Here is a 25,338-nt window from a genome sequence, read left to right as displayed (position 1 = left end):
ACATTGTCAAAACCCATTTTCATATATGTATGGTGCAGTGAGGCCCAAGGAAAAGGAGTGGGATGTTTCTTTTTATTCGAAAAATTAACCACATCCTCAACATTAAAAGGCAGAGTAAATTCTCTGAAGATGTCTAAACTTTAAGAATTCTCTGAGTAATCCAGTTTGACTTTGTGCTCTTTCACCCTCTTTAATGTCTCTTTTTGCCACATCCATATTCTGACGGGATAAGCAGGCTGCCAGATTTCTTCCGTCTGCTAGGGGAAGCAGCTGGCCTCTGCTCTGTGTCAATCCCTGGTGGTTTGCAAAAATTAGGAATTACCGTGAGAAATTGTGGACACTAAGATTTTCAGAATGTATTTGAAATCCAGCAAATTTGCAATTTCAGCGAATATAGTGAATGAAGGTGTTTTTCGGTGTATATTCCTGTAATTGTTTCAATTGTCTCAGACTTTGTAATAGTTTGTTCCACTCTGTTTTGAATTATTTGGTGGTTGAAATTCTCAGAAACCAATTTATGCAGATTACATAATGTGAGGTGTTACTATGGAACAGCTTTATGCTTTGCAAGCTCAAAGGAAGTTCAGCACTCAAAAGATTTATCAGCCGTAGCCTCATCCCAGAGTTCCCAACAGATGGCGTACTTCTGAACTGGACCTTGACCACATTTGGATTTTGCTGTAATAATAATGGTGAGGCTCTCAGTGCTCACTATTATTATGGGGTAAATTGAACAGCAACTTTTAGCATCCACATATGCACAATTAAACATGTAAATCCAGAAGGTACTGTCAGAGATACCGTGCTCTTCAATAGGGTGCACGGTTGCAGTCTTGTCAATAGACTCGGCATTGAAATGATGGCAATGGAATGAACTGGCCATAGTTCCCACTAATTCTGCAGTAAAAATGGTTTAAAAAGTAAGGGTTGATACAATTTGGGAGTAAGAGTTTTAATGGCATGATAAGTGATATTTTCTGCAGGACTACCTCTCTGACCCTGCAAAATTAATTTTACATGTGGAGTCTCATTCCTTCAGAAAAAAATTAATGTTGGAGATTTTGTTTTGTATTTCAAATATATTTCACTCATTTACTTTGTATATTTCTGGCGCAGATGTGGTCCATGGGCCATACTTTGCCCAGTGCAGAAGAGGTTTGCAAGAATGGTTCCAGGGATGAGAAACTTCAGCTATGGGGATAGATTGGAATGGTTGGGACTGTTCTCCTTGGAGAGAAGAAGACTGAGAGGAGATTTGATAGAGATGTTCAAAATCATGAGGGGGCTGGACAGAGTAGATAGGGAGAAACTGTTCCCACTCATAAAAGGATCAAGAACAAGAGGGCACAGATTTAAAGTGATTTGCAAAAGAGGCAAATGTGACATGAGAAAAAACTTTTTCACACAATGGGTGGTTCGGGTCTGGAATGCACTGCTTGGAAATGTGGTGGAGACAGGCTCAATCGAGGCATTCACGAGGACATTAGATGATTATTTGAATAGAAACAATGTGCAAGGGTACGGGGAAAAGGCGGAGCAATGGTACAGTACTAGGTCATAATTTGGAGAGCCGGTGCAGAAATGATGGGCCGAATGGCCTCCTTCTGTGCCATTAAGATTCTATGATTCTGTGATCTGCTGTAGAGGGTGTAGTGTTGAAACAGACACCTGATGATCAGGAGTAGAAATAGTAGCCTATTTCCCATCCGAATAATTTTAGCACCCTGACCCACCTCCTACTTAGATAAGCTAACTTGGCACACAGCAGAAATTGAGCTTAGAGCTTTCACATCTTGTATGGCTGAGGACAAATCACAATACCCAGACACACGCTTTTACCAGTAGGTCAGGTGCAGGTATCCTGATTGCATTTTGTTTCGTTCATTCACGGGATATGGGCTTCACTGGCTGGGCCAGCATTTATTGCCCATCCGTAGTTGCATTTGAGAAGGTGGTGGTGAGCTGCCATCTTGAACCCCTGCAGGCTATGTGGTGTAGGTACATCCACAGTGCTGTTAGGAAGGGAGTTCCAGGATTTTGACCCAGCGACAGTGAAGGAACGGCGATATATTTCCAAGTCAGGATGGTGAGTGACTTGGAGGGGAACTTCCAGGTGGTGGTGTTCCCATCTATCTGCTGCCCTTGTCCTTCTAGGTGGTAGTCGTCGTGGGTTTGGAAGGTGCTGTCTAAGGACCCTTGGTTCTTCTTCCTTCACATTCTGTGGACACCAAGCATCTCAACTGCTGTCTTAATTCAGCACAAACTGGGGTTAGAACCTGTGGCCTTCTGAGCTTCATGGCTTATTGCTATATTGGACAGTGGCTTTATTCACCAGTCCATCACGAGAGCGCAGAATTGAAAATAAATAATCTTTTAAAACATATCATTCAGTTAGAGATTATGATCAAACTCCATCAAGTCTCCAGGGACTGTGGCTAAATTATTTGTTCACAAACAATACCATCTGAAAACTCAAGTGTTATACATGAAATACTCAGTCAAGATCATCTAGAGGGCAAAGGATTGATCCCAAGGATATTCTTTTGGCCACAGCTGTCAGTATAGAAGTGTTATCATTGTCCACCATGTTTTATGTACTACTTACAGATTCTTCTTTTGCTCTTTTATTAAGTCTTGATGTTAAACAAAACGATTCAGTTTATTGTCTTTTTTTAACAACTCATGGTAAAGCAACTAATTGATAAGGAAGTTTTATTTTTCACATTTGATTTTTTTCACTGTAGAAAATGATAGTTGTGCATAACAAATAATTTAATTTGTCTTTCTTCAACAGCTCATCAGAAGCTGAAATTCGCCCGCAAGTACCGTGCAGACAATCCTATTTTGTCAAAATCAGAGTTCTTATCATACATTGAAACAATTGCTGCTGAAATCTCTGACAATGAAGCTGATTTTGACAGTCTAGTAACATTTCTCACAGCCAGAAGTGAACAGAATTGCTTAGAGCGACTAAGATGTACAGCCAGGAGAAGGTGGCTGCATGATATCCAACGAGCAGCAGAGACCTCTAGTTCTAATCTTGAATTTGTGTATAAATCTGTTTTCCAGACCCTTTATAAGGTAGGACAATATTATAGCATGGATTATCATGGGTACATTTATACTCTTCTTTAAATTAGTAACCAACTAGACTACCTAAATATCAAACATAATGCAAAATATGTTTGCCCTGAGTTATATCATTATCATAGAACCATACAGTACAGAAGGAGGCTATTCAGCATATTGTGCCGGTGTCTGCTCTTAGAAAGAGCTATCCAATTGGTTCCACTCACCTGCTCTTTCCCTATAACTCTGCAGTTCTTCCAAGTGTACATCCAATTTTCTTTCGGAAGCTCCTTTTGAAATCTGTTTCCACCATTCTTTCAGGCAGTGCATTTCAGATCATAACAACTGATGAAAAATTCTCTTCATCTACCACCTGCTTCATTTGTCAATTATTTTAAATCTGTGTCCTCTGATACCAATCCATCTGCCAGTGGAAACAGTTTCTTCTTATTTACTCTATCAAAGCAGCTCATAATTTTGAAAACCTCTATTAAATATCCCCTTAACATTCTTTAGTCTGAAGAGAACAGTCCCAGCTTTTCTAGCCTCTCCACATGGCAGAAGTCCATCATCTCAGGCACCAAGGATCCTACATGCTTTTTAACAACCTTATCAACTTGTCCTGCTACCTTCAGAAATTTTGGTTATTTGAACCCCCAGATCTCTTTGTTTCTGCACCCCCTTTAAAGCTACAGCATTATCCTTCTGCTTTCTGTGACTGCTGTTCTTCTAAAGTTGGTAAGAATCACCAGGTGAAACCCATCTATTTAAGTGAAGTTTAAGACTGGAGAAGGCTCTGCTATGATGGGACCTCCAAATTCGTAAAAACAAATACTCAACAGGCTTTTAACAATATGGAATGTAGTTGCCAAATTGATAAAACTTCCATTGTTTTTAACTGTGATCAGGGGGCATTACCAACTGCCATTTCTTCCACAACCACAACTGTGTTGTTCATTTTTATTTGTTACCATTGTCTGTCAGACTGGGTCTCTTTCTTTCTCTTCATTTCCTTTTGTTGCTTTTTGTCTCTTCCTTGCCTCCCTTTTCAGACATTGTTTCCCGCTACTTTAAAAACTGCTCCTTGAGGAAAACTTCCCTTGATCCATCAGTCCTCTTTGACTATTGCCCAACCTCCAACCTATGCTTCCGCTCCAAGGTTCTTCCATTGCCATTCTCTGTGGCATTCTTATATGGCTTTGCCCTCACGTGGTTCCATTTCCATTTGTACCAAATCAGCTAGTACATCTTTTGCAAAGACACCTCTTTAATGCCACAAGGTTTCTTTTTTTAATGACTGCTGCTCATCGTTGATATGTTGTCCTACAGATACTTTATCTGTAAGCATGAGGTCAACTTTTACATGTATGCTAATTATTGTAGGGTGTTGGATACTTTTCAGTAGGTCTTAATGAAATCTTTGTAGTCTCAAGTAGGTTAACTGTATGTATTTATTAACCACAAGAACTATGTACATATACAGTAAAAGGTTTAAGCTAGGAGCAGTCTCCATGCTTGCTTGTGCACATGGCTCTGTCCAACACTAGACTGATGCCTAGGTGTAAGTCATGTGATCTCTTACAACACTGTGTGGGTGATACTGTACTCAGTCCCGCGTTAACCTGATATGTGTCATACCCTAATACTGCGCCTCTCACCCTAAGTCTTCATCCAACATATTTCAAGTTATTCTAGTTTACCACTTGTATTTACATCATTATTACTACCTCGTCTGCCCCCTTCAAGTCTCTGATATAATAGGTTCAGGTGGTCTGGAGGCCTTAATACCCTTCCACATCTTGTTCGCACTGCTGACGGAGGAGTGATAGGCTCTGTTGTTGCAGATAAACTCTGTTGATTTGGAGATTATTCTGGCATCTAAGTGTCTTTTTATCGTCTTTGTTCACTTCTTGGTATTGAACTGCTCTTTGTCGAATCAGCAGTCCTGGTGATGGGTTGTTGGTCCATCCCATTTCTTGCGAGGTGGACGAATGTGGTGCTCGTCTCCATGTCGTTTTCTTCCACATCTTCTTGCGTCATGTGGGTCATCGTGATGTCCTCTGTGACAGAAGCTGGACTTTCCTGTTATGAGGATGTGGTTTTTAGTAAGCTGTGGGTTGTGCTGTCATCAATGAACGGCTGCTACTAGGCTCCAGCATCATCTGTGGCACTGTTTTGCTGGCCCAGAGTTACAGCATTTTCTCTGTTTGCAGTGTTGACCTTATCAACAGTCATGAGAGCCGGACGTTGAGGCTCTTCTTGTTGTTGTTTGCTCCCTTATTTATCCTCCACTGGAGGTGTCGTGATAACCATCCCAGTGGTTAGGTGGCCTGACCAATGAGGGCTTTCAGGCACGTGTAAAGAAAATGGAAAACCTACTCTGCAAAGAGAGAAGACGGTTCAGAGCTGAAGTCCCAGTCAAGATACTCTTTCCTGTTTGAGCTCTCAGGAACTTGCAGTTCTGTATAATTCACGACATTGATTCTCTTGACATCTCCTGCTGTTTTGAGGAGATTCAGATTATACAGGCATCTCTGTTCAAGAGAGAAAAAGACTGGTTACAGATGCCCTACATCAGCTCGAAGATTTGTTTTCCACCATACCCTAATGGTTCCAGAATTATGGCTACGACCAGAAGTTGGATTCCTCTGAGTCCATGGCATGGTGTGACTGTTGTTCGAAGCCAGAGGCCTTTCATCCATGGTTCTTTGGCTCTTGTGCCCAATTTGAAGCTTGGGAGATGACCATTAATCAAATGTCTGCATTCCAATACAAATATCTAGGATCCTTGACCTCACCCAAGAAGCATGGCTATGTTTCCTCTTGGTGTACAGTCTCGACCTCATGAATCATCTTTGGGGCTTCTGTGTTTGGCCTTGCACAGTTTGCCGAAGTGTCCAATTCTGTTATATTTGAAGCATTGGGCTGAAATTGCACAACATTGATCTCGCCTGTGTTCCACAGTGCTGGCATGGTCGCTGTACTGGTTGGTTAGGATATTGCTGCCCTTGGCCTGGAGTGTCCCTGTTTCTGTGCTGTTGAAGAACTGGACTGTGGGGGTTCCTTTGTACCACAGTTTAGTTTCTCCTCTTAAAATGGGCCTGTGCTGCATACTGAGTTCAGACTGCCTAACAACCTGAATAGCTTTCTCAAGGGTTCGATCTTCCTTCACTTGCAGCATGCCTGAGAGTGCATCATCCGCTACTCCTACAGCTATTCTCTCCGTGATAATTTCAGATTTTAGGTCTTCGCACTTTCAGCCATCCTGTACAGATCATTCACTAATGAGTCGCCAGTTTCTCCTGGCTGCTGGTCACACTTATTAAATTTAGCCCTTTTGAGGATTTTGATGCTTCTTAGGTTAAAATAAACATTGAATGATTTTAATACTTCTTCAAATTTAGCAGATGATTCACTGATTTCTTGTCTAGCAATAATGTTGCCCACTATCGGGCCTCTGAGTAAAGCATTGTGTTAACTTGTTGAACTTCTGCCTTTTTATCCATACCTGAAACAAATATGTATCTAAGGAATCTTTTTCTCAAAAGTCCCCAATAATGTGATTGATCTTGTCCTTGGATATGTCCAAATTGATCTGGAAGAGTGGATTTCTGATCCATGATTAAAACATTTTAAAGTATAGGTTCAGCTTTAAGAAGTTGCTGAAATTCAAGATGGTGGTGCTGTTTGTTTGAAGACAAAGAACTTAAACACACTTGCTGGTTTTGGTGAGATCCTGCTGTAATGCCATCCACACTCAGCCTTGAAAAATTTTAAACAATAGCTGCTTGGATAACTAACTGCAGACTTCTCCGTTTCAGCGCTATGATTTACTGTTGTGAAATCATTAAATTCTGGCCTTTGCTGATCTATAAAGCTGACTTTTTTAGTCATAATTCTTCTGAATTAATTCTTTTCTTTTCCTTTTTGGAACGAGCTCTAACGCCAGGTGTTCAGGCGGTGACTCGGGAATCTAGTTTTCCTGATAGTGTTTTAAAGCGGCTATTTTTGACCTCTGAACTATTTAAATGTTTCTCAGGACTTGATGTATCCTGGAATTTAAAAGTTTTAGCTCACCCCTGCTAGTTCTGCTGACTCCGCCCTCTGGGAATTGAAGCTGGACTTCCAAATGATCCTATGGAATCTTCTGCTGCAATGAGGAATTTTAAATTTCTGCCTTCAGCTTCCAAGCTTTTCTTTGGAACTTTTGCCTGGCAATTTCCCCTGCGCATTTGCTTCTCAAGCCTTTCTTCAGGTCAGAATGCTTTTTCGAATTTTTCCTCAGTCTTGCAGGATTTAAGTTTTTCTCTGCATTTTCGCAAGGTTTTGAGTTTTTCCTTTCACTGCCACCATGTTGTAAGGTGTTGGATACCTTTCAGTAAGTTTTAATGAAATCTTCATATTCTTAAGTAGGCTAATTGTATGTATTTATTAACCACAAGAACTATGTACATATACACAGTAGAGGGTTCAAGCCAGGAGCTGTATCCATGCTTGCTTGTGTACATGGCTCTGTCCAACATTAGACTGACTTCTAGTTGCGGATCATGTTTTCTGTTACATTACTGTGCTCAGTCCCGCATTAACCCTATTTATGCCAGACCCTTATACTATACTAATGATTTCCATCTTTAAATTTCCAGTACCACACTTAATTCCATGATTGATACTTTGCTGTCTGACTGATTAAGTGTAGATGAGTCAGCACTTTCTGCAGATCAACATCAGCAAGTTAAAACCTGCCATCTTCTGTCCACACCAGAAATGCTGTGCCTTTGTTTTCCATCCCTGATCCTGGATGCCAAATCAAGTTCAATTTTACAGTGTACAACCTCAACGTTGCTTGAGCTAGCTTCAAACTCTATGTCCTATCCATCACCATTCACTTCGATCTCTGAAATGTCACCAGTCTTATCCCGATCACCAGCACTAGTCTAGCTCCAGACTCATTTTCCCTTTACCTTTTTTGCTAAGCTACAAAGGTCTATCTTACATGAATTTCACCTCATCTGGAATCCTGCTGCTCTTATTCTATCCAACATAGAATCCTGATGACCTATTGTCCTTCTCCACTGCCTTTCTCTCCCTTGATGCACTGACTTCAAAATATTGACAAATTTCTCCAGTAGTTTCGCTGTTCTGTACTGCTGCAAACTCCGTGAGCACTATGACCTTACTTCTAAACTCTGCTCTTCAAACTCTGCTCAGTGTGTATTCAGCCACTTTCGGCTTTAGGGTCAATGACAGAACCTTAAGCTATCATAAGCCTGCACTTTGGAACTCTGTTTCCAACTCCTTTCACTTTGATACTTCTCTTTACCTCCTCCACTGTGCTGTTAGCTACCTCCAACTCCTGATCGGGCCTGACCCCCAACTGTCAAGCCCTTGGAATATTTTGTTATGTTAAAAACCATTATATAAATGCAAATTGGTGTTTCTTTTCACGCTGTATTCCCTGACACCAACTTGAAAATGTATTTGCACATGCACACTTTTTTCGTACCTGCACAGTTTTCCCTGTTGGTTGGGTATCTGATAGTAATGCCAACAGGAGTTCAGGTTTTTACTAACCTTACCTCAGTTTATTCCTGACCATGGCTGGAAAGTACATCTTCAGATGAGCCAGATTTGATCAATCATCAGTGATTAATCAATTACAGTACTACAAACCATACTGAACGTGCCATTAAATAGCAGCATGGTTTTCTTACCAGCCCATATAAAGATGTGTGCCTTCTGCAGTTGCAGAGTCATCTTTCATTTGACAGCCAGCCAGCCAGCCTGCCCTATAGCACACTGCAATGAAATAGCTGCCAAGGTGCTATGAGGAAAAATACACAATGTGGCACCAAAGGGGAAGAATTGTTTTGGCTGCTGTGCATGGTGATATTGTTAATGTGTTCATGAAGAAGTCATCTGGACTGTATTGGTTGCAAAAACTTAAACGCACCTTGACAAAAAAAAACACTCATGACTTTTCAAGAAAAGCAGACTGGGGAAAGCAATTATGAATTAATTTCCAATTTCATTATAAGACTAAAGTATTTCATTCCCCAATATGTCTGGAACAAGTTGTTAAGACTTTCAAATTACTGTAATGTATTTTCTCAGAGGTTTATTGGTCACTTGCTTGTTAACCATTCAAGCCTATAAAAGGAAGTGCTTTGGGAAATCATTCCTACACCTGCATTTTTTATGGAGCACCTGTAGATATTGGTGAACACCTTTGTTTAAAGCGGTTGAAATATGAGTATTTTCTGGAGTTCCTGTGTGGAAAATATTCTCATATGTCCCTTGTCTCCATGGTAATATGGACGTTTTTCCACAACAGGATTCAGAAGCTCACGGTGACAATAAGGAAATAAGTTCTTCCATAGCCCTGCTGAGACATAATGATCACAGGCCAGAGAGGGGTGAACACTTTCTGCACTATGTGGCTTGCACCCTGGAAGATGCACCATATGTCCTAAATCAGGCACTCTACAGAGACATGGGTGTAAGGTAAGCATTTACATTTGTAGCCGGCTCTACGTAACAGCTTTTGTTTTTGGATATGCATAGTCAAACCTGTTTTAGATTGAAATGCTGAACCCAGATCCTACTTGTGCATGCAGCTAGCTGACAACCAAGAGACTAAAATAAATTGTAGGCCAACAAAAAGAAGACAATCTGGTAATGTTAGAGGACTGAGGCAACCCATGAAGTGAGATAGTAATTTGTGTTGGGTAATGGTTAGTACTGCATGGGCTGCCGGTTATATGCCCCATCCAACATTCAATTCCATTGCACTCAACAGGACTGAATATTGGGCAGGGTAAAGCAGGCCATTGAGCTAATATTGCCTGCCTTATCCTTAGCCAAGAGCCAATGTAGGTCAGTGAGCACAAGTTAGATAGGTGAGCAGGGCTTAGTGTGAGTTAGGACATGGGCAGCAGAGTTTTGAATCACCTCAAGTCTGTGATGTATAGAACTAAGGAGGCTAGCTAGGAATGCCTTTGAACTGTCAAGTTTAGAGGTAACAAGGGTATGATGAGTGTTTTGGTAGCAGATAAGCCGAGGCAAGGATGCAATCGGGTGATGTTATGGAGTTGGAATTAGACAATCTTAGTAATGGTATGCATTTGTGGCAGGAAACCCAACTTAATGACACCAATTTTACAAATAGCCTGATTGAGCCTCTGACAGTTGCCAGGGAGAGGGGTAAAGCTGTTGGCAAGGGAACGAATTCTGTGATAGGGATTGAGGACAATGGTTTCTATCTTCCAAAATAATGTTGGAGCAAGTTCCTTCTCATCCAACATGTTTTGAATATCTGATTTTATGATTCATATGTTTTAAGAGGATAACATTTAGCTTGGGAATTAAATTTTTTAAATGTAAGATAAATTTTAATGGCAATAATTTTCAATACCTCTCTGGCCACAGGAGAGGTGGCAGAGAACTGGAGGACAGCCAGTGTGGTACTGTTATTCAAGAAGGGAGGAAGGGATAAACCAGGGAACTACAGGCCAGTCAGTCTAACCTCAGTGGTGGGGAAACTATTGGAAGCAATTCTGAGGGACAGAATTAATCTACTCTTGGAGAGGCAGGGATTAATCAAGTTCAGTCAGCATAGTTTTGTTAAGGGGAGGTCATGTTTGACCAATTTGATTGAATTTTTTGAAGAGGTGACCAGGTGTGTAGATGAGGGCAATGCATTTGATGTAGTCTACTTGGACTTCAGCAAGGCTTTTGATAAGGTCCCACATGGGAGACTGATAATGAAGGTAAGAGTCCATGGGATCCAAGGCAATTTAGCAAATTGGATCCAGAATTGGCTGAGTGGCAGGAAGCAGAGGGTGATGGTCGAGGGGTGTTTTTGTGACTGGATGCCTGTGTCCAGTGGGATTCCACAGGGATCGGTGTTGGGTCCCTTGCTGTTTGTGGTATATGTAAACAATTTAGACTTGAATGTAGGAGGGTTGATCAGTAAGTTCGCGGATGACACGAAAATTGATGGGGTGGTAAATAGTTAGGAGGATGGCCTTAGATTACAGGAGGATATAGACGGGCTGGTCAGATGGGCTGATCAGTGGCAAATGGAATTTAATCCGGATAAGTGTGAGGTGATGCACTTGGGCAAGACAAACAAGGCAGGAGAATACACGATGAATGGTAGGAACCTGGGAAGTACCGAGGATCAGAGGGACCTTGGTGTGCATGTCCCTTAAGGTGGCGGGACAGGTAGATAAGATGGTTAAGAAGGCATATGGGATACTTGCCTTTATTAGCCAAGGCATAGGACATAAGAGCAGGGAAGTTATGCTGGAACTGTATAAAACACTGGTTAGGCCACAGCTAGAGTATTGCGTGCAGTTCTGGAATCTGCATTATAGGAAGGATGTGTTTACACTAGAGAGAGTGCAAAGGAGATTTACCAGGATGTTGCCTGGGCTGGAGAGTTTTAGTTATGAGGCGAGATTGGATAGACTGCGGTTATTTTCCCTGGAGCAGAGGAGATTGAGGGGGGGACATGATTGAGGTGGAGGGATCAATAACCAGGGGGCATGGATTTAAGGTAAGGGGCAGGAGGTTCAGAGGGGATGTGAGGAAGAATTTTTTCACCCAGAGTGGGGTGGGAATCTGGAACTCACTACCTGAAAGGGTGGTAGAGGCAGAAATCCTCATAACATTTAAGAAGTATTTGGATGTGCACTTGCGATGCCATGACATACAAGGCTATGGGCCTAGTGCTGGAAAATGGGATTAGAATAGTTAGGTACTTGTTTGACTGGTGCAGACTTGATGGGCCAAATGGCCTTTTTCTGTGCTGTAGACCTCTATGACTCTATAAATGAAAGAGCATCTGGTCTAAGGAGCTCATCAAACGGGCCTGGGGTAATTACAGTTCAAAGAGGAAGAATTATTGTGTTAGTGGAATGGCGGTGAGGGGTATTCATTCCTTGGGATTATATTGACCTCTCTGGATCTTTCTGGAGGAGATGGGTTATCACAAGGCATCTCTGAAAAGGCTTTGAAATTAGAGTGTAAACCAGGGAGGTTTAAATTATTCATCTAGTTTCCTCAGATCAAAGAAGCTTTGAAAGACAGCCCTTGTCGTCCCTTCTATCGCTACTATCAAACCCTCACCCTCCCCCGCTACCGCCTCACTCTGCCCTTGGTCATTCTCACCCTTCCTCCATACCACACCCACCCTCAGTTCACTCCCCAGGAGGCAGACAAGGACCTATCTGACCCCTTCTGTGCACATTCACCTGCACATACCCACCTTCGCACCCCTTCCCCCCGTCACACCCCTTCCCCCCGAACACCTTCCTCCCCAGAACCCCTACACCCCCTGGAACCCCTTCCCTCCCACCCACAGCGGACTCTCTCCCTCACTTAGTCCCTCCCCCTTCCTGACTACTACCTCTACCCTTACATCTTCCTCCAGCCTCACTTCTTCCTCCAGCCTTCCTGACTCCTTCCTCCACTCTTACTTCTTCCTCCAACCTTATTCCCTCTCCTCTCTGCACCCCTTCCTCCCACTGGACACCCTCCCTTCTCCGCACCCTTCCTTCCCGCAGACACTCTCCCTCTCTCCGCACCCCTACCCCTCTTTGCACTCCTTCCCTTACGCCCTTCCCCCCACCCTTACACCTACCTCCTCAGTTGCCATCTTCTCCCTCATTACCCCCTCCCCCCTTTCTACCTCCACCCTGACAGCTTCATTCACCCCCCCAGCCAACCTCACCCCCCTGACACCTTTGTTCCCCCACTCCCAACCTCACCCCCCCAACACTTACATTCCCCCCTTCCAAACCTCACCCCCCCCGATACCTTCATTCCCCCCTCCCAACCTCACCCTCCTGACACCTTCATTCCCCTCTTCCCAACCTCACCCCCGATACCTTAATTCCCCCCTCCCAACCTCACCCCCTGACACCTCTTCCTCTCCTAGCTGATCCTACATCTTCCTGTCCCACCCGCTCAGCCATCATCCGTTGTGAGCATCAACTGTGACTTCACAGCAGTGCCATGTCCATGAGAATCCACCCAGCATGTCATTGACGGTCCTCCAGGGTGCCGTTCCTGTTGGGCTCCAGCACCTTCTGCTCCTCGATATCAGTAATGTGAGCAAGGTCCTGGCGGGTAAGTCCTGACTTACACTTGTCAAGGCGTGTTCTACACCAGCGTGTTTTCCCACAGACGTGGGCGGACGATCCAGGGGGGGGGGAACGATTCCGGCGGGCAGGCCTAATAATGATATGCTGATGACTACAATGCAGTTCCTGACACCCAATGGCAGAGAATGTGGCCATAGGCGGATTGAGGGGACAATCGTGAACTGGTTTCGCGCCATCATGAAACCAATTGCACCATATTGTCCGCTCATGCCACCGAACACGCCCGATGCCGGTGGGCATGGAAAATCTGGGCCAAAATAGAGCTGGGTATTTTCAGCATATATGTGGAAACTGGCGCTGTGTTTTCTGAGGACATTATCGAGGGGCAGCATGTACATAGGAAATAGAAGGGGACCAGGGATAGATCCTTGCAGTACACCAGAGGTTAAGATGCAAGAGCGGGAAGAGAAGCCACTTGATGTAATTCTTTGGCTGCGATTCACTCTGTGTGGTCAGCACAACAGCTGGATGCTGAGGGAGTGGAATCCCTTTTGGTTTCGGTATAGGGTAGAGTTGACATGTGCAAAGCAATGCATGTGTAGTCAAGGCACGCTGCACAATGGAGAAGCCAGCAATGCTAGCAAAACTCTGGCAAGAGAGAATGGAATGCAGTTAGCTCACATTGAGTAGTGAGCCTTAGTGGCCTCACTTAAGCAACAGTGCATAACAAACTGTAAAATATTGCAGATATCTCCAGCTGCAGCCTTAAAAAGCTGGACACATAAAAATTCATTGTCACAGTCAACTTCACAGTCATCAGTAATGCAGTCCTTGACCTACTCCGAGATCATAGTTGTGGCTCCAGCAGCTGACAGATTTTAGTGATGATGTCCTTTATGAAATGCAGACATCTCACATGCCATTTGAAGTTCAGGTGGCAGAATTTCTCCCTGACCACCCTGGGTGGATATGGTCTCTTGCTGAGATCCTTTTCTCTCTCCTCCCTTTTGTAGCAATTTGACCTGTTCTGTGTTGCTTCTGTTCATTCTCTAAGGGTTGATGAATTCCAAGGGAACTGTCTTTGAGTGCACCCATGTTGGTAAGCAACTGGTTTGTGTAGAAGCCTTGAAGTCAGCAAAAACTCCTTAGGCGCATGCCACAGTACTCCCTGTAGATTTTTCCAACTAGGAGGCCATATCCAAAGTAGTTGATGATCCTTATTAATAGTGCTGGTGAAGAGTCCTTCCTTGTGTTGAATGCATGTTCAGCTGTGCGAGGTTAAGTGAGGATGTTTGCTGGAGCATTGAGTGCCAAAATGACACAGCTTGTGTCAAATGAGTGTTACACACTTATTAACATCTGTCTGCTTTGCATATTTTTGATGCTCGTTCACTATGTGCAGGCTAACGCAATATGGGGCAGAATTTTTATTTCATCGGGCGGGTGTAGTGGGCAGGCCTGGGAGCGGCCGTGAAACTGACCGCCACCTGCGATTGGGCTCCGACCGCGATTTCACACTAGCTGGCCAGTTAACGGCCAGCCAGTGTGAAAGGCGCGCTGAAATGCTCAGCACTGCCAAGGTGGGGTCAGGAGGAGGATGAGTGCTGAAGTGTGCGCGTGCGCGGGGGTGCGACCGGTGAAAGATTCCTGAAGGCACAGATTACAAATAAAGAATTGAAAAATAAGGAAAACATGACCCCTCATGTGACTCTGTCACATGAGCAGGGACAGGTTAAAAATGAGTTTTAAAACTTTTTCTTTTTAATCTCTGGTCGAAACCTCATCCCGCCCGTGGATGAGGTTTCGCAAAAAATGCATAGGCCTCTTAATTGTCAGCGGGCATGCTGCTGCCTCTCACGCGCGCTCGCCGAGCGAAATATCGCGCGAGTGCGTGATGTCGGAACGCTCGCCCAACATCACACACTATTTTACTGCTGTTCAGGTCGGGCACACACCTGCCCGCCCAACGAGGGAAAAATTCTGTCCGTGGTGTCCAATGCAATTTCCCCCAAAAGCGTGGACGCAGACTGCAACCACCACTTTGGTACTTTAAGGGGATTCAGCACCAAAAAAAATGGATGCAAATTGATTTATGTGAGATGGATGTGGGAAGAGTCACCTCAATACCCGGTGGATATGGGCAGACTGCTGATAATTAAATTGTCATTATGCTGGCTATATACTCAGTGAAGAATATCACACAGGTGCAGAAGAGTTACTTTTGTAAGGTTGCTACTGAAACACTTGCTGGGGAAAAGTAGAGCTTTGCTAGGAATTTAATTGTGCTACACCTGACTTGGATGCTCGGTGCTGACCCTGGATGTCCAAGATGAAAAATGTTGCAATTCCCACCAACACGCTCACTGTTAAATGATATTAATTGGGTGCTTAATTATAATCAGGAGATGTGCATTGAGTGGGGATTCACTTGTGCTCATATGTACTGGAGCCGGCTGAAAACTGTGGTTGTTGGATCTTGGGTGTATAATGTACAATTTGTGTCTCTGTAACTAAAAGCTTATAAGCGCATAAAAGGGTGTAGGCTGTAGTTCTCTCCTTCACTGCCTGGCTATGTGAAGTGTAACACTCACTTTGATAAATAGAAAACGAAAGTGGTTCATTAATCAATCATTTGTCTATTCTCTCTTTTTTAAATCTAGTTTTTCTGCAATTGATGAAGGGAAACCACTGCACATCCTCAAAGTTCAGGAACACGGCAAAGTTCATATATGGAACTGCCATCGGGAAAAAATAAACGGATCCTTCCTTGTGATCCCACTGAAGGATCAGCACAACAGAGCGTTTGGAGTCATCGGTGTAGACACACTGCGAGATCACTGTGAGAGGTACTTCAGTACTCATGAGATCAATTTTTACCAGGTGAGTATGCAATACCAGGTGGGAGCCTAAATTCCAGCCCTCATTAATCTTACGAGAAGGTCAGAACTGGGCAGAAAGCACCATGGAAAATCAGCAGAAAGTGCAATGAGCAGATTGCTTGTGTTTAATGCTGCTCTGAGGATTCTTAGCTGTTTGAAAAGTGATGTAACAAATAACTAGCTGCCCTTTCTTTGTTGAGATCTTGCTAAATCATCTTTAAGTATATGGTTGCTACAATTGTGATGCATCTATTTTATGGCAGTTACTTAGGCTGGGATTTTCCAACAGGTCCCGCGGCAACGGATGCGGCCAAACGTCCATTGACTCTGGTGGGACCAGGAGATCCCGCCAGTGGGAGGGGCCACAAGATCCTGCCCTTATTTAGAGACTGGTCTATTAACCTGTTTGTTTAATCAGTTAAACCTACGTCTACAATAATGGCATGTACAAAGCATTTTGAAAAATTTACCTAAACAAATTAGCATAACAAATGCTATTTCATGAACTGAGAAGTCTAATCTGACAAAGTGTATGGAACAGTGATTCCTCAGGGCTCATCCTCCCAAATGTTTCATTATACTTCCAATTCTGTCAGTTTCTTTACCATAATTTGAGCTATCAGAAAAAGGATGCTGAAGAACTTACTATTGTATTAAACTGTAATCAACAAGTCTATTTTGTAAGTTATTTAAATATGAACCTTAGATTAAACAACATGAAAAAAACTTTAAAAACAATACTTAATTGCTAAATTATTGGCACCAGGCAAAAGAAAGAAAACCAACAGAATGGCTCCTTGCTTCATTAGTGTGTGGAAGTATTCAGGCCCCACAGAGACCATGTGCCTGAACAGAAAGGTCTGGGGATCATATTCAATTCAACCTTGGGTCTCATCATAACATTCAGAGTTGCAAGTACCAATCAGGTGCCCTGACAACTCATCTGTTGGGTCTTTACCAATTTCGTCATGTACTGAAGCCCAGAGGCAAAGTGGAGTGGTAGTAGGAGGAGTTGATTAAAGAGTGAGGATGGGACCTTCATTTCTTCTTCTTCTAACTCCACAAGAAGCTACATTCAAATCTTTAGGCCTTTAACTCTAATCTCCACCTGTTATATTGCATTATAATCATTCCTGCACTTTATTACTGTACATAATATACTGTGGTCTATAAGCATTATTACCTTGTACATGTTTAAGTTCATCTGGTTTCTCTTACTCAATTGGAAAAAAATGTTAAAAAAAGTGGAACAATTATCTAATTATTTCAATTATTAAAAAGCAAAACTTTGAAGCCCTTTTTTGAGCAATCTACAGCTGTCCCTTTTTAGGACTCTTGTTACATTGCTCAGGACTCTGAGGGGAGTCCAGAACCAGGGGTCACAGTCTGAGGATATGGGGTAGACCATTTACGACTGAGATGAGGAGAAATTTCTTCACCCAGAGAGTGGTGAGCCTGTGGAATTCGCTACCACAGAAAGTAGTTGAGGCCAAAACATTGTATGTTTTCAAGAAGGAGTTGGATATAGCTCTTGGGGCGAAAGGGTTCAAAGGATATGGGGAGAAAGCAGGAGCAGGCTATTGAGTTGGATGATCAGCCATGATCATAATGAATGGTAGAGCAGGCTCAAAGGGCCGAATAGCCTAATCTGCTCCTAGTTTCTATGTATGTTTCTATGACTTGGAAATACTTTGAGTAGCACAAACTCTGACTAGGACAAATAGTTTTAGCCATCCCAATCCAAAATGGTTCCAGTCTCCAGGAACTTTATTACTGAAATGAGGCCTGTGATCCCTGATGGCCACCTAATAAAAAGCCTGAGCCAATTTAGCAGTGGCTTTATCATCTGTGCAAATTGCGTGCAGGTTACTGCCTGGTAAATTGGTTATCATTGTGCCAATTTTAGACCCATACAATGAGTGAGCGTTGTTGAATTTAGGCTCTGATATATTTTGCTTGCAAAGCAATGGTTTTTAGCTAGAAAAAAATCCCTTGTGAAAGAAGCAAATTAGGCAATTTTAGAAGAGAAAGCAGAAATGCTGTAGTTCAATGAGTATCTAGAGAAGAAAGGCAAGTTAAATTTTGCTGCCACATTTCCCTACAACAGTGATTAAACTTCAAAAGTAGTTTTTTGGCTGTGTAACACTTTTTGGGATGTTCTGAAGTCATGAAAAGCACTATACAAACACAAGTTCATATTTTCCTACCTGTAAGTAAATCTACTTTTTTGCCATTAGTCAGCCACCTTTCATTTTGTTTATACATATCACAGCAGAATTAAGAGTTCTTCAACATTTATACCAACTGAACAGTTTACTAAGTACAGAAAATCCATTAAATGATCTTTATTGAAGATACATTATGTTTGCCTACTTGTTTTTAGTAGTCGCGATTTCAGAATCATTGAATTGCAGAATGATTACAGCACAAGAGGAGGGAGGCCTTTTGGCCCATTGAGCCTGTGCCTATGTAATCACACACTACTTTAAAAAGTTTTTCCTCTTGTCATCTTTTGTTCTTTTGCCACTTACCTTAAATCCGTATCCTCTAGTACTCGAGCCTTCTGCCAATGGGAACAATTTGTCTTAGTCTATTTTGTATAGACCCCTCATGATTTTGAACAATTCTATTAAATGCCCATCTCAAACTTCTTTAAGGAGACTAACCCCGGCTTCTCCAGTCCACATAGTTGAAGCTCCTCATCCCTGGAATCATTCTCGTAACTCTTCTGTGCACTCCCTAAAGCCTTTACACCTTCCTACAGAGTGGTGCCGTGAATTGAACACAATAATTCAGTTGAGGCTGAAGCAGAAATTGATAAAGATTCAACGTAACTTCCTTCCTTTTGTACTCTATGGGCTGGATTTTACAAGCACCCTGGAGACAGGCTGGGAGGCAGGAGGGTTCACAAAATGGCAGTGGAAGACATCAGGAAGGGAGCCCAACATCTTCCTGCCACCAAGGGATATTATCAACGGCAGAAATGGTAGCGGTGCAGATTCCCGCTGACTGGAGGGGCTACCACTGCATAGGGAGACTGCCAAATAAACCTGTGTGGCCCCTCAGCCGGTTCCCAGGGGAGGTCTCATTCCTCCCTATCTCGATGACCTCCTCCTGCATTGCAGCTCACGAGATCCCTGCAGTCCATCAATTCGGGCCTTTTGATTTTAATCACTCCACCATTGGTAACTATGCCTTCAGCTGCCAAGTCCCTTTGGAATTCCACCCCCACCACCACCACCACCCCCCTAAATATCTCTGCCTCTCTACCTTTCTTTCCTCCTTTAAGACCCTTCTTAAAACCTACCTCTGATTATTTTTTGGTCACCCGGTCTAATATCTCCTTATATGGCATCATATCAAATTTTGTTTGATAAAGAACCTTGGGATACTTTCTGTTAAAGGTGCTAGATAAATAAAAGTTGTTATTGAAGCAAATGCACATAATATTTTTATGCAAATTACAAATTTATTCTAAATTAACCCATTGCTAGATTTTTCTGAGGCAACAGTTGCGGTTTGTCTTTTCTCAGGTTACTTTGCATTTTTGTCCTGATTTCTTTAACTTTGCTGTTATGCTTCTTTAAATACAGAGCCACTTCTGGAAGGAATGGGTTTGCACTACCTAAGATTCTACATGCTATCAAATCTTCCCTAGTTACATCACACGACAGAGTCTGTAATCCTAGAGCAACAGATAGATAATTGTGTCTGCACAAGTTTGCTAATACGTTTTTGCTGACAAGTCATAATTTGCCACATGCTGGCTGTTGTAACCTCCCTGTATGGTTGTAAGAGCTTAGCCACATTTAGCTTGAAAAGGCAGCAACTTCCCATGACGAAAACATTATTATCCTGCCCTTGCCTCCTTCAGTGCTGAGGAAATCAATAATGGTCGACTTACACAAAAGAATATTATCAAACCAGTCACATGCTAGCTAGTGTTTTTTAAAATTCATTCATGGAATGTAGGCATCACTGGCTAGGCTGACATTTATTGCCCATCCCTAATTGCCTTTGAGAAGGTGGTGTTGAGCTGACTTCATGAACCGCTGCAGCCAATGTGGTGAAGGTACACCCACAATGCTGTTAGGGAGGGAGTTTCCAAGTGAGGGTGGTGAGTGGCTTGGAGGGGAACTTCCAGGTGGTGGTGTTCCCATGCATCTGCTGCCCTTGTCCTTCTAGATGGTAGTGGTCATGGATTCGGAAGGTGCTATCTAAAAAGCCTTGGTGAATTCCTGCAGTGCATCTTATAGATGGTACACACTGCTGCCACTGTGTGTAGGTGGTGGAGGGAGTGAATGTTTGTGGATGGAGTGCCAATCCAGCAGGCTGCTTTATCCTGGGTGGTGTTGAGTTTCTTGGATGTTGTTGGAGCTGCTCTCATCCAGGCAAGTGGAGAGTATTCTATCACACTCCTAACTTGTGTCTTGTAGATGATGAACAGGCTTTGGGGAGTCAGGAGGTCAGTTACGTGCTGCAGGATTTCTAACCTCTGACCTGGTCTTGCAGCCACAGTATTTATATGGTTACTCCAGTTCAGTTTCTGGTCAATGGTAACCCCTGACGATGTTGATAGTGGAGGGTTCAGTCAAGGGACGATGGTTAGATTTTATCTTGTTGGAGATGGTCATTGCCTGGCCTGTCAGCCCAAGTCTGGATATTGTGACATCATTAAAGATTATAGCATAGTTGGATGCCATGGTGACTATTTGTGACTGTGATGTCAGAATAGATTATCAGCTACTGTGCAACAATAGCCTGCAAATTACTTTTTTCCACTAACAGACAAGTGTATAATTACAAACATCAGACAGATAACTACTGAAATAAAATTCGGAGTTCTTGTTTAAAGCAACATGTTGAATTGCTCAGCTGGAAAAATAAAATATATGGTAAAAATAGGAGGGAGAAAGAGCCCTCAAATCAATAATGTTATAACTGTTCATTCAGAAAGGAGACATTTGAAAGCACACTTATTTCAAATTGAAAAGACTGTGGCCTAGATTTTTGCTTGCAGAAATGGCAGAAGGGTCCAAAATGGGGGCCAGGCGGAAATGTATGAAACAGCAGCTGCCTTCAATCATGTCTGATTTTCATTTGCCAGCAGTGGGAAGTATGACATGTGCAGATTAGACCTGGCTGGAGCAGGTCTAAGCTTCATGAAGTCTTTTGGAGAGATAGGGTATCCTTTTGGAGATGTAGGGCATGCCTTTGGATATAGTCCCAGGACACCTTTGGGAGAGGTAAGCTGCTGTTTGGAGAGGTTAGGTGTTCTTTGGGATTATTAAAAGTGGACATAAATATGCATAAAGGGAGCGTAAACTCATTGGAACTGTCAAGAGAGCTGTCAGGAAGAGCTGTTAAAACTCAAAAATGTCAAAAGGAAATGTCAAAGGCAACTATCAAAAGTATCTGTTAAGGCATTTAAAACTCCTGCCCTTCAGATCTTTGAAAAAGAAGTATGGTGTGTTTTTTTAAAACATCATTGCTTGCTATTTCACTCTGTCTGTTGACATAAGCCTGCAGACTTCCATTACTGGATTAGTGCTGCATGATTGATTTCACAGCCTTCCAGTAGGGTGTCTTCCATTTCACAGTTTGAGTGATAGCTCCAAGTGCATATAGGCACTTTGAAGTAGGATTATGAATTCCAATTTTTGTCTTATAAGGGATTATGCAGATGAATGAATTGTTTGTTCTTATAAGGAATTATGTAGTTGAATGAATGTAAATATAGTGAATGTGTTTTTATAAATGAAAGTGTTTTTAAAATAAAGTCTGCAGCAGACATTTAGGGTTTTCTATTATTTCATCTAAGCATGAGTCCTGAAACAAAAACAGAAAATGCAGGAAAAACTCAGCAGGTCTAACAGCATCTGTGGAGAGAGAAACAGAGTTAACATTTCAAATCCATATGGCCCTTCTTCAGAGCTAAAGTGAAGTAGAAATGTGATGAAATTTATACTGTTTAAGGGGCGGTGGGGGGAGCAGGTGAAGCTGGATAGAAGGCCAGCGATAGGTCGGGGCAAAGGAGGGATTGACAAAGATGTCATGAGCAAAAGGACAAAGGGAGTATTAATGGTGGTGGTAAGAGCTAAAAAAGGTGCTGACAGTGGCATAAAAGTAAGAAAGGAGGATGTGATAACAGCAGAACAAGGGTAAGCACTGTGTGACTGATAGTTGATATGTAAATTTTTTAACTTTCCATAAAGAGTGTGTAAAACAAAGGAGACTATTAATCTATGATGATACTATATTGACTCAGTGTCAGGGAAATTAATAAGAAAGAAAGAAATATTTGCATTTACATAACACTTTTAATGACTACCAGACATCACAAAGCACTTTACGACCACTTAAGTACTTTTGAACTATAGTTACTGTTGTGATGTAGGAAACATGACAGCCAATTTAAACAGCAAGCTCCCACAAACAGCAATGTGATAATGACCAGAAAGTCTATTTCATTTTGTGATGTTAATTGAGGGATAAATATTGGCCAGGACACCAGGCATAGCATCTCTGCTGTTCTTTGCAATAGTACCATTGGATCTTTCACATCCACCTGAACTAGACAGACATGGCCCTCAGTCTAACGTCTTATCCGAAAGACTGCACCTCCTACAGTGCAGCACTCCCTCAATACTGCAGTGGAGTGTCAGCTTTGATTTTTGAACTGAAGCCCTGAAGTGAACCCAGAACTTTGACACTCAGAGGCAAGAGTGCTGTAAACTGAGCCACAGTTGACACTCTTCAATTCCTCTTTTCTTTAATCTTCCTTTCTTTATTACACATTAATTTAATTCACAAGCATGTATTGAGGGTTAGATGATAATATATGATACATGGTTACCTAGTGGGTAAATGTGGTGCATGGAGTGATGCTTCAACATACTGATGTATGTCCTAGCTTTAATCTGAAGCTGACCTTAGTCATGGTAGCATGGTAGGTGTTGCAATTAGCTTCAGCACCATTAGCCAGTGGAGGGAAAAAACAGCTCCATATCGTTATTCAGGGACCATCCATTGGAACTATGTATGTCTACATGGATGTCAAGTGAGCACAGGATCTCCTTCCAAGGGTCACATAACTTAATGACACTCGTCAGGGCCCAAACATGAAGATTGATGATATAAGGAAAATACTTGAATTAGCTTAGCCAGTACATGCCACATTTGTACTTCCCAAATGATTTTTGTTTCTAATGGTAAGGCAATGGACAAGCCATACTTTGCAAAAATGTACAACTGTAAGCAAACTGATATTACATTTGAGGTGCTTTGAGGAGCATTAATTGCACCTTTACGCTTAATGTGCACTTTTATTCTTTTTGCTCTGTTTGTAAGTTGAACATTTGTAAGAGAAATTAAAACACATCCAATCCAATTTGATTCTTAGGGTGTAGCAAAGGCATTTAGTATTGCCTATCATCATGTCCAAGTCCGGAACAACATCCTGAAAGCTGTGGATAGTGCTGTATTGTGGCTATTTAACCAAACACAAAATATCGAGACTGTAATCACCTACCTGGCGGAACCTTTAAGTAGCAAGGTATTCCATTTACTTCACTCATCAGCCTTTCACAGATAGTTTAGCAGAACATAATTGTTCTTTAAGGTTTGCATTGCGCTTTAATTTCATTTGTGCTGTCAGTCAAGGTTCAATGTGGCTGTTTCTGCAGTTCAGTACAATTACTTTTAAGTTGGAAATATCAAATGGTCCGGTAAGTCCTCAAAGCTTCCCACAAAGATCTAGTATTGTCTGTGGTGGGGTTTTCCCCTTTCCCAAAAACACTTTAAATTTTGCACCAAATCAAGCAGTGTGATCACGTGGCAGCCAGACAATTGGGTATTCATGCATGAGGAGCTCTGCAAATCATATTCTGGGAGTGGAGAGGAAGTCAACACCCCCACCATTACTTCATGGAGTTGAAGGCCCGGGCGCCCGATTTAAAGGGCAATTGGACAGGCAATCATTTCCTGCAAGGCAGCAGTGTTAGTATCACTGTCTGAGAGGATGTTTTGGGAATTGCAATTGCTGTTACCCCCACACCACCAGTTGGACCCTGGATCTGCTGCCACCCTCTCTCCACCTGCTGATCCCTGGCTCTGCTGTCGTCACCTCTCCATCTGTTGATCCCTGCAGCTGCTGCCACCCTCTCTCCGCCTGTTGATCCCTGGAGCTACTGCCACCCTGTACAAAAGTGGCAAATGCCTGAGTGCAAACAAAGAGTGGCCCCATGGTTCAGCAATGCCTCCCTGCAGGTTCTCTTCCAGGCTGTCTGAGAATGGCGGCAGATCCTGTTTCCCAGGCTTGGCAGCAGGAGGTTCCTCCTCTTGCCTGAGCACTTTTGACCAATGGGAAGCCCTATACTTAACATCAGCCACACCCTGATCTCCCGCACCCCACCATAGTCAACTCCATCCTTGTGGTTCATTGCGGAGGATTTCTTGATGACGCAGCCATTACTGTGAACACTCGCATAGTGACCCTGGAATTGAAAGCCATCACTCTCCAACATCCCTCAATCACCTTTGACCTTCCCTCCATCACCCTTGATCCTCACTCCATCATCCTTGCCCTGCCTTTGGTGACCTTCAACTCACCTTCATCACCCTTACCATTGACCCTCAAACTTTCCCCAGGCACAGTGGAACTACTCCCCATTACCATTAGTCTGCTATCTATCATCCTCAACCCTCCCTCTATCAAAGTTGAACGTCCTTCTGTTACCTTCGACTCTCAAGACTTCACCATTGATCTTCCCTGTATAACTCTGATCTCCCCATTATCATGTTTGCTCTAACGTCTTTCAGCATTGACCGTCCCTTTATAGTGCTGCTTCCTCCCTCTGTCCCCCATGACACTTCATAGGACTGCCACCTCTCTCCCTCCCACAGTTAGCTGTGCCCCATTCCTGTTTGGCTGCTGCCTCCTGATCTCAATCGTCAATGCCTCCTTTCTAATAGTTGAACAAAGTTACCCATAGAAGAAAAAGCTGCTCCGACTCAGTCCAAATCCACCAGGAAGCCTTGCCTGCTGCATGCCACATTTAAGCAGTCAAGAATCCAAAAGCATGTATTTCTCATTTGCTGATTACTTAATTGGAAAGATACATTTAATTCAGGTGAGGTTGCCTTTTAATGAGCATACACGACATGCAAATGTAATGGGTTCCTGATGCTTGCCATTGGGAAACCTGATCCATCTTCAATCCCATGGCAACTTAATTCTGTAGTTTCATCCCATCGTCGGGAGCTGACTTTTGGCTTCCCACACA

General features: G+C 42.8%; 1 protein-coding gene across 1 annotated transcript in view; it reads left to right on the top strand.

Annotated features, from left to right (window-relative positions):
• The window catches only part of LOC144684285 (EF-hand calcium-binding domain-containing protein 5-like), a 207,835-nt gene that overhangs the window by 143,851 nt on the left and 38,646 nt on the right, over nucleotides 1-25,338 (top strand). Inside the window, exons 9-12 of the mRNA XM_078547914.1 lie at nucleotides 2,795-3,081; nucleotides 9,401-9,570; nucleotides 15,836-16,055; nucleotides 23,457-23,609. Of these exons, the coding sequence (XP_078404040.1) occupies nucleotides 2,795-3,081; nucleotides 9,401-9,570; nucleotides 15,836-16,055; nucleotides 23,457-23,609 (830 nt within the window). The remainder of the gene's footprint in view (nucleotides 1-2,794; nucleotides 3,082-9,400; nucleotides 9,571-15,835; nucleotides 16,056-23,456; nucleotides 23,610-25,338) is intronic.

The sequence above is a fragment of the Cetorhinus maximus genome, chromosome 9 (genome assembly GCF_964194155.1).
Source record: "Cetorhinus maximus chromosome 9, sCetMax3.hap1.1, whole genome shotgun sequence".
Taxonomy (NCBI): domain Eukaryota; kingdom Metazoa; phylum Chordata; class Chondrichthyes; order Lamniformes; family Cetorhinidae; genus Cetorhinus; species Cetorhinus maximus.
The sequence above is the reverse complement of the archived record's forward strand: the minus strand, read 5'-3'. Positions and strand labels throughout refer to the sequence as shown.